The 22,231-nt window shown below is 40.8% G+C and overlaps 1 protein-coding gene across 2 annotated transcripts in view; it reads left to right on the plus strand.

The window, feature by feature from the left end:
• Positions 1 to 17,791, plus strand: part of Copa (coat protein complex I subunit alpha) — a 47,805-nt gene extending 30,014 nt beyond the window's left edge. The window contains exons 13-33 of one of the 2 annotated variants that reach the window (XM_021239851.2): positions 1,125 to 1,200; positions 3,326 to 3,408; positions 4,272 to 4,411; positions 4,957 to 5,042; positions 5,131 to 5,296; positions 7,047 to 7,209; positions 7,310 to 7,456; positions 8,337 to 8,526; positions 8,777 to 8,872; positions 10,817 to 10,905; positions 11,097 to 11,220; positions 12,051 to 12,140; positions 12,308 to 12,417; positions 12,927 to 13,004; positions 13,170 to 13,238; positions 13,594 to 13,730; positions 14,006 to 14,192; positions 14,295 to 14,405; positions 14,715 to 14,876; positions 16,489 to 16,683; positions 17,131 to 17,791. In XM_021239851.2, coding sequence (XP_021095510.2) covers positions 1,125 to 1,200; positions 3,326 to 3,408; positions 4,272 to 4,411; positions 4,957 to 5,042; positions 5,131 to 5,296; positions 7,047 to 7,209; positions 7,310 to 7,456; positions 8,337 to 8,526; positions 8,777 to 8,872; positions 10,817 to 10,905; positions 11,097 to 11,220; positions 12,051 to 12,140; positions 12,308 to 12,417; positions 12,927 to 13,004; positions 13,170 to 13,238; positions 13,594 to 13,730; positions 14,006 to 14,192; positions 14,295 to 14,405; positions 14,715 to 14,876; positions 16,489 to 16,683; positions 17,131 to 17,190 — 2,559 coding nt within the window. In that variant the 3' untranslated portion in view covers positions 17,191 to 17,791. The remainder of the gene's footprint in view (positions 1 to 1,124; positions 1,201 to 3,325; positions 3,409 to 4,271; positions 4,412 to 4,956; positions 5,043 to 5,130; positions 5,297 to 7,046; positions 7,210 to 7,309; positions 7,457 to 8,336; positions 8,527 to 8,776; positions 8,873 to 10,816; positions 10,906 to 11,096; positions 11,221 to 12,050; positions 12,141 to 12,307; positions 12,418 to 12,926; positions 13,005 to 13,169; positions 13,239 to 13,593; positions 13,731 to 14,005; positions 14,193 to 14,294; positions 14,406 to 14,714; positions 14,877 to 16,488; positions 16,684 to 17,130) is intronic. The other variant, XM_004858715.4, reaches the window with a different exon arrangement.
• The last annotated feature ends 4,440 nt before the right edge of the window (positions 17,792 to 22,231 follow it).

A 22,231-nucleotide genomic window follows, 5' to 3' on the forward strand; every position in this document is an offset into this window, starting at 1 on the left:
TTCTTCTCATTTTCCATAGATATCTTTCTTATTGCCCTTAGAGCACTGCTATTGGCTTCTTCTTTTTTGGGGGGGCCGGGTACCGGGGATAGAACTCAGGACCTTGCTCATGAGAGGCAGGTGGCAGCACCACTGAGCTAAATTCCCAGCCCTTGCTGTTGGCTTCTTAGAAGCTATTTAATGGTCATTTCATAAGAGCTGATAAAGTGAACAGTTGGAAGCTAGGTGGGCTTCAGTTGTCATAGCATGTTGAAAGTTCGTAAGGCTAACAGCATCTAACCCTAATGAAGCATTGAGATAAATGATCCAGATCACTAAAAGTGATGGAGAGGGCCGGGGATTTACCTCAGTGGTTCCGCCACCTGCCCCACAAGCACAAAGAGTTCAATCCCTGGTACCAAAAAATATATATATATATTTAGATCTTTGGGCTGGGGATTTAGCTCAGTGGTTCTGCTGCCTGCCTTGCAAGAACAAGGACCCGAGTTTGATCCCCAGTACCAAAAAAAAAAAAAAAAGTGATAGAGTGTTTGATCCCTCTCTTTGTGTGAAAATAGAAGAATGATGATTTTGTAAGCTAGCTCTTTTCAGAGAATTTGCCTTCAGAGTCATTAAAGCCCTCTGTTTCTTGCCACACAATATGCAAAAAAAAAAATTCTAATTTTAGTGCCTTGATGATCAAATTTAAAAGAATGAAAACCATACAATTTCTAGTATCTATTCTTGGTTCTTCTTTAATTATAGCAATCCCATTTTCTCCTTGTTATTATCTTTAATGTCTTTTTTTTCTTTCTAAGCAGACTTTTAAGTTGATGTTCTTAGGTGGGACCCTAGAATATTGGGGTCTTAATCTTTTAATTTGTGGAACAGAGAGCAATCCTTGCTTTCACTCATATAATATCTGTGTCTTCAGAGGATAAAGAAAATAAAATGGCATCAGTGCTAAGTTGTTTGGCTAAGAGCCCTGTAATTCTTAATGTGGAAATAGTCAAATACCCAGGTGAAGAGTGACAAAAGTATAGTTTCAAACTGTTGTCTATATAATGGAACAGTTTTCTCTGTCAAATAAACTAGTATCTTGCATACCTCTCACTAACATTTTAATTTCCTTTTTTCCTCTTCAGAGAGCCAGCAATTTAGAGAATAGTACCTATGATCTGTACACCATCCCCAAAGATGCCGACTCCCAGAATCCTGATGGTAGGCGTCCTCTTTGTCTGCCCCTCCTGCTCCCAGCTCTCCTCACCCACCTCATCATTCCTCTTCAAGTTTTTCACATTCCATCCCCAGGATGTGGCCACATCATTCATGTCTGTTGGCAGGTGCTGCTGATAGTTGCATCAGAGGCGACCATGGTGTGAAATATTCATGTTCCTCCTCCATTTTATTACCCCAGCTAGATATATATATTTTATAATTTGGTTATTAGAAACTCTCCATTTTCTCTTTCAGCACAGCATGTTATCTTAGTTTATTGTCAGATGATATGACTTTCACCCTGGTAGTTTCATTTATTTAAAAATGTGGTTCCAATCTGCAATGTCTCATCCTGGGACTAGGGATTTATACTCCCCCATCCACTTCCAGATCCGATTTGCTTCCTCTTGCATGTCAAAAAGATGAGGCTGCTAACAGCCCCGTGCCCCACCTGGGATCCTAGGATCCAGCTGAGACCACTGCCTTCCTCTTTCATCACCACCATCCCTTGTTGATGTCCTTGCTATCAAAACTTGCTGACGAAACCTTCTCAGAATGGATTTAACTCCAATTATGCTCCTTTCAGTGTACTTGCTCCAATGGGTTTATAGATGTTACCAGGTCAGAGGCTTATGCTGCAGGTCCCCACTTATACAAGCATACTTTTATGATATTTTAGATCCCTTCAACATATTCCTAAGAAATACTTTGCTGGCTCTGTCGCTTTTGTGGATACCACCAGGTCATTATTGTAAATATGATTCACTCTTTTTTTTTGCCATCCCTCTTGTCTTTTTTGTTTGTTTGTTTGTTTTCTTGGTCCTGGGGATGAAAAGCAGGACCTTGTGCTTGCCAGGCAGGCGCAGTGGCACTGAGCTACATCCCCAGCCCTCCTGTCTTTTGAAACAGTTGCTGCATCATATGCAGCCAAAAGACCAACTACTGACTGCCTAGTTAGTAGGATATTATCATTCAGTCACACTTTAACATATCACCACACTGAGAGAGAAATGTATATGTACTTAGTATCTATAAATCAAAGTTTTTCTTATAAATTAGCCAGTGAAAGTATTTCTGATCAAATCTTATGACTTGGTCCTTCCCAACCCACCCCCTTGCTTTTGTTTTCCTGCAGAACTGTTTAGGATTAGTGTAGTTTTAGTGTATGTGCTGCCGAAGTGAGCACATGGTTAGCATAGTTTTTAGTATAGCATTTGTTTTGTCAGCACTTTTCAACTGTCTGTCCTTTGAGGGATCATAATTAGCCAAGTGATGGGCCTCAGGGAGGAGGGAGGGAGCAAAAGCTGGAGGAGTGTGGTTTCCTGGCCCAGCCCAAAATGGGAGGGTTGGTTGTGATAATGATCACTGTTATAAATTGCCTGCCACTCTCAGTGCAAGAAAAAAGCAGGGGAAGGCTGGAGAGATGGTCTGTCCAGTTTTCTTCTGTTACAGTAAATAAGGGAGTATTTTAATGCATCTTTTACAAGTTTCTCAGAGAGTAGAGTGTCCATTTCAAAATTCTAGTCAGCCACAGAACTGAGGAACATTTTATAACTCTCTTCAGAGCAATAAGAATGGATATTTACAGAGCAACAGCTTGGTGCTAAATACTGTCTAACAGAGCTTGCCTGTCAAGATTTGTTGGGAAGGCTCTGCCTCACCCTGCCCTACTAGGAGGCCTGCATTTGCATGTTAAAAGCAGCAGAGCAGCTGCGTCCTGGGGAGGGGACTCTGTCTCTACTCCAGCTTGTTCAGATAGGAGGTCCTAGAGTTTGACAGGCTGCTTGCTGTGCTGCAGCTTGGCCAGGGAGGCCCTGCTCGTTAGCTTGATGGAGTGTGCTGTCTCCCAAGATGGCCAGCCGTCTGCCACTAGATGGTATTGGCTGAAATGCAGCCACTTGGCCTACAGAAAAGAGGCTTGGCAGGGGTGGGGGTTGGAGTTTGGAGGAAACTGATGAGGAAAAGTCACTCAACAATAGCCTCAGGTTATGGTTGAATTAGTTAGGAAGCAGCTGAACTGGCAAAGCCAAGATGGCAGACAGTAAGACTGGCAGTTCCATGGCACCTGACTCTGTCACCTGCCAGTGACTCACCACACACTTCTACCCTTTGGTTTTGTTCTCCTCAGCTCCTGAAGGGAAACGATCCTCAGGCCTGACAGCTGTTTGGGTTGCTCGAAATAGATTTGCTGTTCTAGATCGGATGCATTCGGTGAGTTAAGACCAAAAGTGAAAAGCAGTTTGAGGACTCTAGTAGTGGCCTATATGTTGTAAAATAAAGAGCACTGTTTTCCTTTATTCTCCCCTGAGCAGCTGTGATCCTCTTGTATTGGCTTTCCCACTATCCCTAGCCCTATTCTAATCCCCCTGGAGATAAAAGGCTTTAACGTTGACTTGATTGAGTTGATATCACTGTGGCTCTGGGTTTAAGGACCCAGCTAAAGTCACTCTTGATTACAGGAGCCAAAACAGCATCAAAAGAAGAGTAGATCTCCCTTCTTGTCCTACTACCTCCATTGGTACTTGAAATGTAATAGGTCCAGCACAAGATAAGCAAAAGTCTTTCATGAAAACATTTAACAAAAATTTAAGCCCTAAAACTACTGTTTCAAAGGACTTGGTAGCATACACATGTCATCCTAGCTCTCAGGAAGGAGGATTGCAAGTTTGAGCACATCTTGGGCAATTTACTGACTCACTGAGACCCTGTCAAATGACAGATAAGCCAGGCATGGTGGCACATACCTGTAGTTCAGCACTCAAGAAGCTGAGGCAGGATTGCTGTGAGTTTAAGGCAACCTGACTACATAGTGAGTTTAAGGCCAACCAGAACTATATAGCAAGACCCTGTCTCAAAAAAAAGAAAAAGGGGTGGAAGATGTAGCTCAGTGCACAGGGCCTGGGTTCAATTCCCAGTATTGGGGAGAAAAAAAGGAGAGCATCTTGGAATGATGTACCTGGTGTGGTGATTGAATTAGGAAAAAAAATACTTAGTTTATTGCTGAGGTACAGTTGCTGAAGAATGTCATCGATTGTCATCATCTTCTCTTACCCCTAACTATAATATCATTTCAGCTTCTGATCAAGAATCTGAAGAATGAGATCACCAAAAAGGTCCAAGTGCCCAACTGTGATGAGATCTTCTATGCAGGCACAGGCAATCTCCTGCTTCGGGATGCAGATTCCATCACACTGTTTGATGTGCAGCAGAAGCGGTAATGTAACAGGTGCCCTTGAGCAGATAGGCATGTGGTGGGGAGAGTGCACTAAAGTAGGAGCTCCCCCTGTCCACCAAGTGAGTCTGCCATGTGGCTTGACCATTTCTTCTATAACTCGAAGATTCTTTTCAGCCACTTTTTCCCTTCCATCTTGCACATACACACCAGCATTATAGCTAGGGACTTGTTTACCATATTTGTCTGTTTTAGTGTACTTATCTGCATAAATGCTCTTGGGCCTTAGAATGAAAGGACTCAGAGATGAATAGCACAGTGCATGTACTTAAAGGAGCTTACAGTCCAGTGATGATCACAGATATATGTAAATCCCTAAAAATACAAGGGAATGAAGGGCAAGGGTTAAAAAAGAGGGGAGTGCATAATGTAAGCCAAAATGTTTAACTGAGCTACTTGGCAGGAATGTTTATTTGGAATTACTTTGAGAAGTCAGGATTTAAATTCATTTGAGGATGAAAAAACATAGGTCATAGTTGTAGAAAAGGAAATCATTTCCATTCATGTTTGCCTCTCTTTTGTCTCAGGACGCTGGCATCTGTGAAGATTTCCAAGGTGAAATATGTTATCTGGTCAGCAGACATGTCTCATGTGGCACTACTGGCCAAACATGGTAGGTCTTCATTATATCCACCCTGATTTATACTCCCCTTTCTCCCTCCCCCACCCCACCAGTCTACTGCACTCACCCTGTCCAACAGAGCACTCATGCCCTTTGCCTCTTACAGCCATTGTGATCTGTAACCGCAAACTGGATGCTCTGTGTAACATTCATGAGAACATTCGTGTCAAGAGTGGGGCCTGGGATGAGAGTGGGGTGTTTATCTATACCACAAGCAACCACATCAAATATGCTGTCACCACTGGGTAAGTGAGTCACCTGGGGTACAAGTAGGAAAAGGTGGCTTCTCGTCCTGTCTCAGGAGATGTAACTGAAGTCCTGTGCAAATTTTCTTCATGGGGAAGCCTTGTCTGGCACACATGCTAGTGCCATCAGAACGTTGCTTTTTTAAAAAAATTTCTTTAAGTTGTTGGGCCAGGGATGTAGCCCAGTGGCAGCATGCCTGCCTGGCAAGTACTCCTGAGTTTGATCCCCAGTACCAAAAAAAAAAACCTTAAAAAAATTGTAATATAACCCAAATACAGAATATCACACAAGTATAAATGCAAACAATAGTGAATAAGTTAGCTAGTGAACATCTATGTAACTGTCACCCAAGTCAAGAAATAGAGCAGTGGGGCTGGGGATTTAGCTCAGTGGTGCCGCCACCTGCCTTGCAAGCTCAAGGTCCCAAGTTCGATCCCCAGTACCAAAAAAAAGAAAAGAAACAGAGCAGTTCTAGCACCCCATCTGCAGTGTGGCCCTTATTGATCACAGACCCATCTGTTTCTACCCAAAACAAACATTATTCTGGTTTTTATGGTAATTTCTTCCTTGCTTTTCTTTGTAATTTTGCCACCCAGTGTGTGTCTTAATATGATTTAGTTTTGCCTGATTTTGAACTGTATGTAAGTAAAATCATATTGGCTATATTGTTTTATATCTTGTTCCATGTTTATAAGATTCATCCTTGTGTATTTTTGTTGTTTTGTTTTTTTGTTTTGGGGGGTTTTTTTTGCTTCAGTTCTTTTATTGGTACATTTTAGGTATACAATACATTTACATTTATCATTGAGTGCTTGTACATGATGTGTCATCCTTGTGGTTTTAATATGTTTTTTTTTTATAATATCCTATTATATGATTATGCCATTTTCAGTTCTAATTGAGGAATAACTGAGAGATTTCTAGTTTTTGGCTATTACAATTTCTTTTAAACCTTCTTTTACATGTTTGCTGGTACATACATACATATATTTCTCTAAAGTGTATACCTAGAGTAGAATTTCTAGACCATAGAATATGCATATCTTCACATTTACTAGGTAATGTAAAACTACTTTCCAAGCATGTAGAACCCATTAATTTTCAGTATTTCTTCTAATTCTGTGTATGCATGTAGGCGATATAAATTATCAAGTATTACATTAACTATACCAACAAATTTCAATTTGTGATCTTTTTATTATTCAGAGTTCAGAATGGTTTCTGCTTTTCATTATGTTTGTGTGTTATATGTACCTTCATATTTACCTTTATTTTACTTTCACTTGTGACTTTTTTTTTTTTGGTTTTTTGAGACAGGGTCTTGCTATGTGGTTCTGGCTAGCCTTGAACTCACTACATAGCCCAGGCTGGCCACGAACTCACAGCGATCCTCCTGTCTCATCACTTGTGACTTATAAGGAAGGAATTACCTGTACATAGTGTCCTACTGATCGTATATTAGAATTTAGGATTTAACTTTTAGGTCTCATTTCTATAGTCACATCTGTCAGCCCCTACAGTAATAGCTTATAAAGAAAGATCATATCATCTGTCCCAACATACAAAAGAACATACAAAAGAACATACAAAAGAATAAAATGAATTTAAGTCACTTCCTATGTACACCACTTTTAAGTGACACTTGATGAAGGTAATAAGATAAAAGGCTGTGCCATGGGCTTATTCAGTTTTTTCACAGGCTGGATCCCACCTCCCTGAAAGTTCTGCTGTCTACTCCCCTATTCTTAGGGACCACGGGATCATCCGAACTCTGGATTTACCCATCTATGTCACACGAGTGAAGGGCAACAATGTGTATTGCCTAGATAGGGAGTGTCGTCCTCGGGTACTCACCATTGATCCCACGGAGTTCAAATTCAAGCTGGCCCTGATCAACCGAAAATATGATGAGGTAGGATACGAGGATTATCCTGGAGTATTAAGAGGGGCAGCACTTCTCTTTTCCTGTCAGTAATCTCTCCTTCCTGCCCTACCTAACCCCCAATGTCTAGGTACTGCACATGGTGAGGAATGCCAAACTGGTAGGCCAGTCTATCATTGCTTACCTCCAGAAGAAGGGCTACCCTGAAGTGGCACTGCATTTCGTCAAGGATGAGAAAACTCGCTTTAGTCTGGCACTGGAGTGTGGAAACATTGAGGTGAGAAGAATACGGTCATCGGCCCCAGATCATTTTATAAAACCAGAGAGGGTGGCAATGGGAAAGCATTATTCTAGACTTGCCCCCCCATCCCCACCCCCCCATACCGGGGATGTGCTTGTGAGGTAGGCAGCAGAACCACTGAGATAAATCCCCGGCCCTTAGACTTGCTTCCTTAGCCAGGATGAGGATTTTGTTTTTTATTTTTGTTTTTAGCTGTTAGATTGAGCCATCTTCCTATTGCTGTTTGACTATTTTTACTTTTTCCTGTCTCAGCTTCTGCCATAGCATTTCCACCATTGTCTTTCTTTGTCTGAGTTCAATAACTTCCAAGATAAAACCAAGATAGCATAAAATTTGAAAAAAAATTTGCACTATTTCCTTGACACTTAATTTTGATTAGGTGAAGGAATGTTAAATGTTGAAGCTCAGAGGACACAGGTATTATTTTCAGACAAGGAAAGAGCTTAAGAATTTTGTTTTTTCTATTTCTGAACTTCCTTTATAATTTCTTTGGCCTTTCCTAAAACCCCTGTGAATCTTCAAACTTGGCAGGTAGGAAAAAACAGTAGCTAAGCAAGAACTGGCCCTGTGAAATCAGTAACTTCTAGTTGGGGTTTTTTTAAACTAAATTTTTTAGGAAATATCTCAAGATGAGAATAATGTGATATGATTCTTCTACTCTTGGATCTAAGGACATCCTGTTTATAGATAGAATTCTCAACAGAAATAGGCTGAAAGCTAGGAGCTATTGAAAGTATAGGGATTTCCCTGGGAAATTTATTTGGGGACACATAGCTTTGACTACAGTGTCCCTTGTTTTGAGTCACAGGGGATCCTCCATGGTATCCTCTTAACACTGATCTTGGGGGTTCTTTAGATTGCTCTGGAAGCAGCTAAAGCACTAGATGACAAGAATTGCTGGGAGAAGCTGGGAGAAGTGGCCCTGCTACAGGGGAACCACCAGATTGTGGAAATGTGCTATCAGCGCACCAAAAACTTTGATAAACTTTCCTTCCTGTACCTTATTACTGGCAACCTGGAGAAACTTCGCAAGATGATGAAGATTGGTGAGGCCCCTAAAAGCACTGTTGGGAAAAGGGGTTTTAGGGGGAGAGAAAACTGAAGAAAGAAAACCTGGCAGGTTTTCCCAGTACTCAGTAATCCCAGTACTCAGGAGGCTGAGGCAGGAAGATCGCCATGAGTTTGAGGCCAACCTACACTACATAGTGAGTCAAGGCCAGCCTGAACTACATAGCGAGACTCTATCTCAATAAAAAAGAAAGAAAACCTAAGTTGGTGTCTCTTGACTTGCCACAGCTGAGATCAGAAAGGACATGAGCGGCCATTATCAGAATGCCTTATACCTGGGTGATGTGTCTGAGCGAGTGCGGATCCTAAAGAACTGTGGACAGAGTAAGTGGCTCCTTGGAGCCCCTAAGAAGTATTTTTTCCCTGTTGCATTATTTATGTACAGTGGTACAGAATTGCCCTTTATTGTGCATTTTTCAGGAGAAATGACATGTTCATACCAAGCTCAGATTTTCTTTAAAGCCTAAGGGAGTTACAACCAGAATATCCACTCTGACCAGTACCCTGAAGAGAACCGTTAATCATGGGGAAGACAAGAGGTTTTGAAAGTCTTGGAGCAAGCTGACCATGGCAGTGTGCACCTGTAATCTTATTTACTTGGGAGGCTAAAACAGGAGGATCACAAGTTCAAGGCCAGCTTGGGCAATTTAGCAAGACTTTGTCTCAAAATAAAAAAATTTTTTAAACAGCTGGGGATGTAGCTCAGCAGTAGAGTACCCCAAGGCTCGATAATATACACATAAAAATTAATAAAATATATTTACATATCTATATATCTCCTAGAGAGACACTCTAGTAAATGTAATTGTTTGGATGCATTAGAGTTTTATTTCTTTTTTTTTTTTTTTGGTACCGGGGATAGAACTCAGGTCCTTGCACTTACAATGCAGGTGTGGTGCCAGAACTAAATCCCCAGCCCAGAATTTTATTTCTTTATTTCTAGACTGGAGAGTTCACTCATTATTTATTCATATATACATTTAAGGTTTGGTTTGGTTTGGTTTTTTGAGAAAGCACTAAACACCAAGCACTGTAGAAATATTTGAGATACATACAGGAACAAGGTAAAAAGGGAAGACCAGGGTGCTACTCTAGTGGCGCAATGAGCAATGGTCAGATTGGGGATATATTTTAAGCGTAGAAGCAGTATAACTCCCCTCTTCCCCCCTGTTCTGAGGATTGAACTCAGGATTCTAACATTTATCAGGCAGGCACGGCACCACTGAGCTACATCCATAGCCCAATATGACTTTATTAAAGTGCTAGCTGTAGGGTGTGTGAGAGAAGTCCAGGAGGATCCCAAGGTTGTCATTAACGTTGATGATGGATCTTAAAGATAAGTAACTGTATTCATTACCAATTAATTGCTGTATAATAAGTTACTTGAAAACTTAGTACAGGTTGAACATTCCTAATCAAAAAACCCAAAACCTTAAATGTTTCAAGACCCAAAACTTCTTGAATATCAACATGATGCTCAAAAGATTTTGGATTTTGGAACATTTTGGATTTCAGATTCTCAGATGAGGGGTACCTGACCAGTAAAGCCTATATGAATGTTCCAAGATCCAAAAAACTCTGAAACACTTTTAGTCCCAAGCATGTCAATGAGGGTACTAACTTTGTGGTTTAAACAACAAACATTTGTGTCTTACAGTTTGGAGCATGGCTTAGCTCTGGCTCAGTGCTTCTAATAGGACTGTAATCAGGGTGTTGATCAGGACTGCAAATATACCAGGCTCAGCTTGGGAGGGACTCCCACTTTCACACGTGGTCACCTGGGTGTGCATTACCCAGACCCTTGGTCTCTGTTGTCTGGGAGATGTCATTTTCTTACCATATTAGCTTCTACATAGGGCAATTCACAGCATGGCAGCTGGTTTACAAGCACTCAGAAGGCTGAGGCAGGAGGATCACAAAGTCAAGTCCCACCTGAGTAACTTAGCAAGACCTTGTTTCAAAATAAAAAGGGCTGGGGATGTAGATAAGTAGTAAGTGAATTCAATCCCCAGTATCACAACAAAAGGAAGGGGCACTGGAGACAGAAGGCACAATTGTAAGCTAATCCCAGCAGTAACATCTCATTACCTCTACCTTGTCTGTCCAGAGTGCGATAATTAATAAGTCCAACCCAGCCGGCACTTAAGAGAAGGGTATTATTCAGCTACTCAGATACTAGGATACAGGGTTCACTGTGGGAGAGGTGTTTCATCTCTGAGTCGGCCTACCACTGCAATATTCCCTTGAAAATGTCTGTTTTCTTTACAGAGTCCCTCGCCTATCTCACAGCTGCTACTCATGGCTTAGATGAAGAGGCGGAGAGTCTAAAGGAAACATTTGACCCAGAGAAGGAGACAGTGAGCCTTTATTTTTTATATGAGTGTCTTTGATTACAGGATTAACTCGGATCTTAGGACAATTTAAAACTCTCCCACCTGGTTACAGAGGGAGGCTGAGAAATACATGAGTTTAAGGGAATCTCCATAACCTGATAGGAATTCCTGAGAGTTGTTCGTGTTTAAACCTTTTATTTTCTTCCACCTCTCAGATCCCAGACATTGACCCTAATGCTAAGCTGCTCCAGCCGCCTGCACCAATCATGCCATTGGATACCAACTGGCCCTTACTAACTGTGTCTAAAGGATTCTTTGAAGGCTCCATTGCCAGCAAAGGTCAGTACCCATTTCTCCCATAGCACTTTTGCCATTTATTTTGTAAGGAGCTGTCCTAGAGAGTGCCCTTAGCGTTTAGTTTCATTTGTCCATTTATCTATGCAAAGCCTTACGGAGCATTGAAATGCCGGTCAGTTTGTGGTACAGAGAATGGCTATTTGCAATCATAGAAGAAAATTTGGGAATTGGGGGTGGGGGTTTGTTCCTATTACCACTAATAACCCCTGTAAGTATTTTGGTATATTTCCCTAGGTTTTACCATGTATGTAGTCATGTTCTACTATTTTATCATTCACGACATAGTCTTCAGGTACAAATTCAGCCACCTCTAATTCTGTCATGTGGGTATGTGCAAATGGGTACTACCACCCTCTACAACTGCCACCTTTACCCTTCAGTTTTCTCAAATATGTCTGCTAGTTCACTTCTCCTAAGTAAGAGCCTAAACAGATGGTGCATTTTCTTCCCAGCCCTGATTTTTCCTTTATCTCCTTTACCTTCCTATGTCCTCATGCCCTGTACACACTGTAGTGCTGGTAGCTTAGGATCTCAGAAAGAAGTTCCAAGAGTTGGCAGCCAAAGACTAGTAACTTAAAAGTGGTTTAAGAGCCAGTTTTTAGTAGCGTGAAGGTTGGTTATCTCCCTTCTATTCCCTCTCTCTGAAATCTGTTGTAGGTTAGCATAACATATAAATAAAAAATTCATAATACATGAAAATAATTAGACAGATCCTGGGCAACTCTTTAAAAGGATTCAGTTTGCCTACAGAGAAGACTGTATCTCAGTCTTGCAGGGCTATAACTGACTCTTGGCTATTCTTCTCTTGCTAGGGAAGGGAGGAGCACTGGCTGCTGACATAGACATTGACACGGTTGGCACTGAGGGCTGGGGAGAGGATGCAGAACTGCAGCTGGATGAAGGTAGGAATGCTGCTCTGGGGAGGGGAACTCCTTGGATTGGGACTAGTTGTGGGGCAGTTTTCCAGGCTTCTAAACAATGGAACCAGTTAGGATCTCAACATTTTGCTCTCCTTTGGCTGAGATTGTGCCATCACCCAAGTCTATTTTGATCTGGATTTTCCTTGCAGATGGGTTTGTGGAGGCTACAGAAGGTTTAGGGGATGATGTTCTTGGCAAAGGACAGGAAGAAGGAGGTGGCTGGGATGTGGAAGAAGATCTGGAGCTCCCCCCTGAGCTGGTATGTGGAATTCTCACCCTTGGAAAGTTTCTCCATTTCTCCTTGTGGAAACTAGTAGCTTTATCACCAGCCACATCTCTCTTATGGTCTTCAAACTAGGGAGCTATCTAGACCCTCCTCCTAACCTAGTGCTTATCTCCCACTTGAAAGAAGGAAGAATGAGAAGGTCAGAATTAGTGGCCTCACCTCTTCTATTTGTCCTGTTATAGCCAAAAAGGAGGGGACCTAGGAAATGCCTCTAACTGATGCTTGTCTCCCATTTGCAAGTTGGAAGAATGAGATAGGGCTGTGCCAGCAACAGCTTATGAAAGGGCAGCAAGCTTTTTAAATCTGAGTTGGAGCTTTTGGTTACTGGTGAAGTGGCTCCTATTATGGGGGTATTTTCCCCAGCAGAAGTGGAAAATAAGGTAAATGATTGTGTCTTAGATTCTGCAGAACAAAGTGCTTGAAAGACTTTTTAAATGACTTCATTTTTTTTTTAAATGACTTCATTTTTGTTTTTCCTCTAGGATGTACCCCCTGGGGCAGCTGGTGGGGCTGAAGATGGGTTCTTTGTGCCCCCAACCAAAGGAACAAGCCCAACTCAAGTATGTAGGAAAGCACAGCTCTGTGAGGATGTCTTTCTGATCTGGCTAGCACTTGATTAATGTGTAAATCATTGGATACTTTTCTATTAATAGATATGGAGGAGGATAATTTGGAAAGAGAAAGGACAGTTTTTCATTTGGTTTGACTTTTCGGTTTCTTGTTAGATCTGGTGCAACAACTCTCAGCTTCCAGTTGATCACATCCTGGCAGGCTCTTTTGAAACAGCCATGCGGGTAAGTCTCCTTCAAATAACCTTGGCCCTTCCTCTTGAGTATGTGCAGCCCAGGGCCTCAGGAAGATGGTTGGTTTATCTTTTGAAACAAGGTCTGGCTGTGTATTTCAGGCTGGCCTTGAACTCACTATGTAGCCCAGGCTGGCCTCAAACTTGCAACAACCACTAACATTTGATGTTCACTGTGTGCCAAGCACTATCCTAAATATATGTATTAATAAGGAAGTAGCTGCTCTAATTAAATGTATTTTACTGATAAGAAAACAAGTACAGAGAAGTTAATGAATTCATTACATACAATTAGTTTTTAAGTGGTAAAGCCAAAATCCTTGTATTTCTTTCCTGTCTTCTCCCAGCTCCTTCATGACCAGGTAGGAGTAATCCAGTTTGGCCCTTACAAGCAACTGTTCCTACAGACATATGCCCGAGGCCGTACTACCTATCAGGCTCTGCCCTGCCTTCCCACCATGTATGCCTACCCCAACCGCAATTGGTAAGGCCCCTGTTCCTTACCTCTGTCTGTCTCAATTGTGGTGGATTATTTCAAATGTTATCCTCAGTGACACAGAATTGTCCCAGAGACAGGGTTTCCTAGCAGGAAAAGAACTTTGGTTTGTTATTTTGTTGGGTTAGGTTTACGCCTGCTGCCATCTTATTCCCCAGCTACTTTCATAACAGGGTGGCTGTGATCGTGTTTGCCAGAAAAAGAAACTGAGTCCTAGTTGGCTACTGATGATCCTGTTTTCTTCCTACTTTTCCCCTTTCTAGGAAGGATGCAGGGCTGAAAAATGGTGTACCAGCTGTAGGCCTAAAGCTGAATGACCTCATCCAGCGGTTGCAGCTGTGCTACCAGCTCACTACAGTTGGCAAGTTTGAGGAGGCTGTGGAAAAATTTCGTTCCATTTTACTCAGTGTGCCACTTCTTGTTGTGGACAATAAACAGGAGATTGCTGAGGTAGGAGGAGTCTAGCCTTTTGTCCCAAACCTAGTACCCCCAGATTCTTGTCCTTCCTCCATTCTTGTCCACTACCATGACCTTCCTCTGCAACCTGTCCAGGCCCAGCAGCTCATCACCATTTGCCGGGAGTATATTGTGGGTTTGTCCATGGAGATAGAGAGGAAGAAGCTGCCCAAAGAGACTGTAGACCAGCAGAAGCGCATCTGTGAGGTAAGATCTGTGGGACTCAGCATTGCAGAGGCAGTGTCCCCTATACCCTCCATAAGATCTAAATTCTTTGGTTCCAAACCCAGATCTGGCTCTGGGGAGGAAGAGAAATTTTGTTCCATTTCTGTAAGGAGAACACTTCTCCATCCTTCTTCCTCATCTCATCAGTCCTCCAGACCTAGGAGGTAGAGGACTTCTGTGTTTTATATAGCCAGGCTTGTTAAGTTGTCTTGCTTTGTTTTTTTAAGCATGTGCAGCTGTTGATAAATGACATCCCCCAGCCTGGCATGTGTCCCTCTTTCTGTCCACCAGATGGCAGCCTATTTCACCCACTCCAACCTGCAGCCTGTGCACATGATCCTAGTGCTGCGGACAGCCCTCAACCTCTTCTTCAAGCTCAAGAACTTCAAGACAGCTGCCACCTTTGCTCGGCGCCTGCTGGAACTTGGACCTAAGCCTGAGGTGGCTCAACAGGTAAGTAGGAGCTCCTTCCATGACCGTAGGGGAACCAGATCTGCTCACAGAAGACCACGGTCTTTGCTTCTGAAAGAAAAAAATATATAACAACATTCCACAAAAATGAGCCAACAGAATGCCACGCTCTGCTTACTTACTGACTTGAGTATTCCCTTTTGTTCCTGGAAATCAAAGTAATAATTTATTCATACATGGCACTGGTATGACTGCAAATAGCCCCGCTCTTTTTTTTTTTTTTTAGGAGGAAGTACTTTTTTTTATTGGTACATTTTACATACATAATGATAACATTTGTATTAGGGAATTTGTAGCTGTACATGATATATCTTGATTCTTTTTTTTCCATTCCCCCCCATCCTCTTCCCCTCCTTATTTACAAGAGCTTTGTTTCCATTTTTTTCTTTATTCTCTTTTTATTCTTGTCCCTTTCTTTTCTTTTTTTTTTTTTTGTACCGGGGATCAAACTTGGGTCCTTGTGCTTGCAAGGCAGGCGGCAGAACCACTGAGCTAAATACCTGACCCTATTCTTGTCCCTCTCTTCCTTTCCCTCTCCCCTTCCCTTGTTCCCCTTATTTGAATGTTTTCTTCCCCATTTCCAATATCTATTATACATTTTAGCCCTTATTTCCACTTTTGGTTTTTCACACCAGAGAAACAATGCGCTTTTTAAACATGTGTGTCCAATTTATTTCATTTAACAGTATGGTGGGGAGCCGGGGATTTAGCTCAGTGGTTCTGGGGTCTGCCTCGAAAGCACAAGGTCCCAAGTTCAATCCCCGGTACCAAAAAAAAAGAAAGAGTATGGTGGGCTGGGGATGTAGCTCAGAGGTGTTGTGCCTGCCACTGGCAAGCACAGAGTCTAGTTTGATCCCTGGTACCAAAAAAAAAAGAGTATGGTCTCAAGGTGCATCCATTTAGCTAGAAATGTCTCAAGCTTATCCTTCTTCATGGCAGAGTAGTACTCCATCATATTAAAAAAACCACATCTTTATCCAATCATTGACTGATGGGTATTTGGACAGTTTCCAAGATTTAACTATTTCAGATTGTGCCATTATAAACACAGGTGTGCATCTGGTTTTTTTGAGTTCTTAATATATTCTAGATATTAGTCCTTTGTCTGAGCAACAGTTGGCAAAAATAACCCCAACCTTTTCCTTAAACTCCAGATATCCCATCTTGACTGCTACTAATTCACGTACACATTTTATTATTTTGTCCTAAAAGTATTCTTATTGGGCAATAGGAACCTATTTTCATCCTTTTTTGGGATTTACCCTGATAATTCCTACACTTTGTAAAAATTTGTGGATCCAGATACATGGAGCCACTTTGGTACTGAGAAGAAGAAAGCTTGGTACAATAGGAGTGGCAGTTCTTAACTCTTCATATGTAGTGTAGTTGCATCTTTCATCAAAGAAACTTTGACCAGGGATTTAACTCAGTGGTTCTGCCACCTGCCTTGCAAGCACAGGGTCCCAAGTTCAATCCCCAGTACCAAAAAAACCCAAAAACATCAAAGATACTTCTAAACCATGATGATGAGATCATTTTAATTGTTGTGTGTTGCTTTCTGTCCTCTTAAATAAAGTTCCTTTCCCTTTCCTAGACCCGAAAAATCCTGTCTGCCTGTGAGAAGAACCCCACAGATGCCTGTCAGCTCAATTATGACATGCACAACCCCTTTGACATTTGTGCTGCATCTTACCGGCCCATCTACCGTGGAAAACCAGTGGAGAAGTGTCCACTCAGTGGGGCCTGCTATTCCCCTGAGTTCAAGGGTCAGATCTGCAGGGTCACTACAGTAAGTATTGTTTTCAAGAGTGCATCTGCAGCCTGGTGCATGCCTGTAATCCCAGCTTCTCAGGGTTGAGGCAGGAAAGTTACAAGTTTTAAGCCAGTGTAAGCAATTTAACAAGACCCTTTCTCAAAAAATAAATGAATAAAAAGGGCTGGGGATGTATCTCAGTGATAGCATGCTTACTTCTTAGCATGTATAAACTCCTGGGTTCAATCCCCAATACTAAAATTTAAAAAAAAAGAAAAGTATCTACTATACTATATCAAGGGAAGGAGGAAGAGAAAGAACCACTGTAGTCCTTTTTCCTGGGGCAGTGGTATAGGAAAAATCTAGAGCTTCTTTCCATTGCTCCATTTCTCAGTAACAAATGTTGATTGAAGAGCATAGGAACAAAGTGGGGTCCTCAACCTCACAGATCTCTAATTTGGTCCTCTGTTTTCCTCTCCACAGGCAACAGAGATTGGCAAAGATGTGATTGGTCTAAGGATCAGTCCTCTTCAGTTTCGCTAAGTCCCCCTTTGTGTGTGTAGGTCAATCATAGACTTTTCCTTCAGAGAATTAGTCCCTGTACCCTCATATCACCAACCTCTGCCCACAGCCACACTTAGGTTATTGCTGTTTGGCTGTCCATAAAACTTAATGTCCCTTTTCTCTACTTTTGTGGCAAATCAGGACATCTAGATTGGACATCTTTGCCCCTGAGGACCCCTCCTGTTCTCAGAATGACAACATTTGTGGTCACAGTTAGCCTTGTTCTTCCAGCTTAGCTCTTGCAAGGAACAAATAAAAACTTTATAATGGACATTTGTTTAGTAAATTCCTTTAGTATTTATTCCTAACCTCCCTACAACCTTTGTTTCCTTTCTGCTAGAAAAGAGTAGGACATAACAAATAAGATACCGTGTCTTCTCAGTCACACCAAACTCTTCGCTATCCTCTATTTTACTTGATCATTTAAACTCCTAGGCAGGTAACCTTGTGTACTGGAAACTTAAGGCCTGAGAAGAAATTATTTAGTTGTCCAAAATGCACACCACTTTTCATTGATTTGTCCTTTACAACCATTGTCATACTTTGTTTCTCATGATAAATAAAGTAAATTTCTACAAGAGTTTCTTGGCTTGACTTTTATTTCCTGAACATTTGCATGTTGTTCACTCCATGTAGCTGCTCCACCAAAACAGATATCTGTCCTTCAATAGTGATCTTTAATTACCAGATACCTGCTATCAGGGAAAAAAATTCTATTTTTTGTAGGATAAATGTGAGATATATGTTAAGCACAGACCTAACCTGTTGTGAGAGTAATGGGAAGCAAGGAAGTAGCTCTTCTATCCTGTTTTTGACTGCCACCTTCCACCTATTGCTAATAATAGCCAGTATCCATTGATCATCTCCTGTATGCCTATTCTTGTTCTAGGTATTTTACCTGTAATATACATACATTAATTAGTATATGATATATATTTTACAAGGATCAGCAATATTAGTAAAGTAAAACATTAATGATAATATTAATAATAAAATATTTATTTTACTTGTGTGCTAAGAATAACTGGGGAGAATGATGTTCTATGTCTTTGATTTAAAAGATTTACATTTTAAATTCAGCTTTTCAATAAATAATATATCCACATAGTTCAGAAATCAGTAAATATTAAAAACTCTCCTATAAGCTTTCCACCCCTTTCCTGAGTCATTCAGTTCCTATCACCTTTCTTTTTTTTTTTTTGGTACCGGGGATGGAACTCATTTTTTTTTTGGTACCAGGGATTGAACTCGGGACCCTGCACTTGCGAGGCAGGCAGCAGAACCACTGAGCTAAATCACCGGCCCCTCCTATCACCTTTCTCAAAGGAGCCAACCATTGTTGGTGGCTTCCGTTTATCCTTCCAGAAATTTTCATGTATATATAAGGAGATACGGATATGTTCTTCCTCACCTCCCTTTCATACACAAATGGAAGCATGCTATTTAACATTTTGCATTTTGTACCTCATTTTTTCATTTTTTATACTTTAGAGATTTTTCTCTATCAGTACATTAAGAGATTTTAACTTTGCAATTCTCTGCATAGTATGTATTGTACAATAAGCTATGAAGTTACTTCTTGGTGAATATTTGAATTACTTCCAATCTTTTGCAATTATCAACATTATTGCAATGAAAACTGTGGCAGACTGCCCTGTTGATTATGCCCAAAGCAGGCTGTAAGCACTGCTGGCTATAAAGAGTTAACCCCACAATTGGCTTAAGAAGTGAGTCTGACCGAAGCCTACGTGACTCATGAGAGCACTGTGGATGGTGTGCAGGTTAGCACAAACTCTCCACCAACAGCCACACCAGAGACCAGAGAAATGGCCTGTGAAGCTGTGGAGCTTAATATGAGATAACATGGCAGCCAAGGTCAAAGTGACTCATACCCAAATTCTATTCCCAGAATTAAAACCTTCTTAACTGAAAAGATAAGGTTATTTCTTAACCACAACCTATACCTTGTCTGCTCTGTTCCTAACAAAAGAATGCTTTGTCTGTTCTTTTACAAGCCTTGCCTACATTAGCAATGTATCCCTAGCAACCACATGTGGTCCCCGCACCCCAACTTCACGATGGTTGTGTCACCAATAAATATCAACAGTTCTGGCTGTTCAGGGTCTTTGCTGTTTGCTCAAGCACTGGCCATCCCACTTACCTGTCTCTTTAATTCTAACTCTGTCTTCTCGCTATGTGTCATAGCACTGAGCAGGAGATTATGATCCTGTGCCAGGGTCCCCAATAAATAACTTAAACATATATTGTCTGGGTGGGAGAAGTATGTCAGAATAAACTACAAGTGGAATACCTGCTTCAAAAAGCATAGGCCTTTATATTCTATTTTACTTTTTTTAGTACTGAGGATCAAACCCAGGGTGTTACACATGCTAGGCAAACTCACTGAGCTACATCCCCATCCCAAGCCTTTATATTTTTAGCTTAAGATTTGTTTTTTTAAAATAGATGATTGTCATACATTATGAATACATTCATTATGGGGAGTTGATATATAGACATACTGCATCTTGATCCTTTTTACTTCCCCTTCCTGTCTCCATCCCTTCTCCATCTTTAGATCCCCTTCCTATGTGTGAAAGTTCTACCTCCCTGTTTCCTGTTCTATTAAACATCGTTCTCAAACTAAGCCTGCCTTCTCAAAATTTTGTATACCACTTTGATTGCATTTTTCTCATTATAAACATTCTGTAAACATAGGGCAAGTTGGTGATAAATGTTTCCAAAAATAAAAACCTTAAGTTTACAAATTAAATCACCAAATTTGCACACAAGCATAAACACAGATCTGAAAAAAAGTTGACAATCTCAAGTTATATAATTGGGGAGACATGATGAATATATGTGAAATACATATTGTGAATATCAGACAAGAATGACATCAGTCAGTAAATAGTGGAGCTGGGCGTGGTGGCACATGCCTGTAATCTCAGCACTCAGGAGGCTGAGGCAGGAGGATCATTGTGATTTCAAGGCCATCCTGTGCTACATCGTGAGACCTTCCTTGCCTCAAAAAAAAGAAAAAAAAAAGTGAAGAACCACTAAGTCCTTAAGAGACTAATATTAAAAACATACTTTAAAATATTTTTGCAGTAGTATTCACTATAAAGACAGCTGTAAGGACACAAATATTGACATTAAAAATATCACTCATAAAAACAGAAAAGCAGAATCAAGTTTAATAATGCAAAGACGCCAGATACGATACATGCCTGTAATCCCAGCACTCAGGAGGCCAAGGCAGAAGGATTGCAAGTTCAGAGCCAGCCTGAGCTACATAATGAGTCAAGAACAGCCTGGACTACATATGGAGACCCTGTCTCAAAAAAGCTAAGAAAGAATCATATTTATTTTTATTTTAAGAAAGAATCTTTTTATTTTTATCATAATAAATCATATTTATTTTATTTGAGTCTTTTTTTTTTTTTTTTTTTGGTTCCAGGGATCAAACTCCAGTCCTTGCATTTGCAAGGCAGGCAGTGGAACCACTGAGCTAAATCTTCAGCCCCTTTGACTCTATCTTAATTTCTAGTATTTTCCTTATTAACATGCTTGTATTATCACATTAGTGCAAAGCAGATAGGTAAGTTTTATATATTTTTTAACATAGTTCTATTAGAGATAGACATGTAATTAGTTTGGAGTTGAATGAAAAAGTTAGTCTGGAATAAATTGTTAGAAATGTTGCAGAGGATGGGAAAAAACAAGAACCAAGATATGTCATACAGGTACAAATTCCCAAAAATGAATATGATCATAATGTATACCTAAAATGTACCAATAAACTTAACAAATAAAAAGTTTCAGAGGGAGAGGTTACCCAGGGAAGGATTAGATTATAGTAGTTTAGATCAAAAAGGACTTAATTTGGGGGGGATTTATTTTGTTCTGTTTTTTGAGACAAGGTCTCACTATGTAGTTCAGGCTGGATTGGAACTCATTATGTAGCTCAGGCTAGCTTTCAGCTCGCTGTGATCTTCCTGCCTCAGCCCCCCAAGTGCTGGGATCACAGGCATGCACCACTGTGCCAGGCCTGGATTAGGTTTTATGACCTCCAATTCGGAAAACTCTCCCAAAATATATGACTTGTGTTTGTGAGAAAATAGGGTTTTTACAGATACGGTTTTACAAGCCTGTCCCAAATCTGATGCTTGATGCAGTACTCAAATGTGTAAGGTAAAAGGTGAAAGTGATGAAGCAGGAAGCTGAGGCAGAAAGATTGCCATGAGTTCAAGACCAGCCTGGGTTACACAGTGAGATCCTGTCTCAAAAGAAAAATTTTTATCATTTAGATGGGATTTCTCTATATGCATATCCACGTTTATAGCAGCACAATTTGTAACAGCTAAATCCTGGAAACAGCCCAAATGCCCATCAATGGATTAACATTTAAAAAATGGTTTTTATATATAATGGAGAACTACTCTTCCATAAAGAAGGATGAACTTGAGACATTTCTAGATAAATGAATGCACCTTGAGACCATACTTTCAAGTGAAATAAATTGGACACACATGTTTAAATATCACATTGTTTCTCTTGTGAAAAACCAAAAGGGTAAATAAGGATGAAAATGGATGATAGATATTGGAAAGTAGGAAGAAAATGTTCAAATGGGAAGGAGAGCAAAGGAGGGAGGAGGGGGAAGGGAAAGAAGAGAAAAGGTAAAAAAGAATAGAAAAATTGGAAACAGCTTTTGTAAATAAGGAGAGGGAAAGGGGTTGAAGGAGGGGAAGGGAATGGGGAAAAAAGAATCAAGATATATTATGTACGGGTACAAATTCTCCATGATGAATGTGATCATTATGTATATAAAAAATGTACCCAGCCAGGCGTGGTGGCATGTGCCTGTAATCCCAGCACTCAGGAGGCTGAGGCAGGAAGATCACTGTTATTTCGAGGCCAGCCTGTGCTACATAGTAAGTTCAAGGCCAGTCTGAACTACATATTGAGACCCTATCTCAAAAAAAAAAACAAAACCCAAAAAATGAAACCAATAAAA

This window comes from Heterocephalus glaber, unplaced genomic scaffold (assembly GCF_053883595.1).
Source record: "Heterocephalus glaber isolate CG9 unplaced genomic scaffold, H.glaber_assembly_v1.0 deba00001561, whole genome shotgun sequence".
NCBI lineage: Eukaryota > Metazoa > Chordata > Mammalia > Rodentia > Bathyergidae > Heterocephalus > Heterocephalus glaber.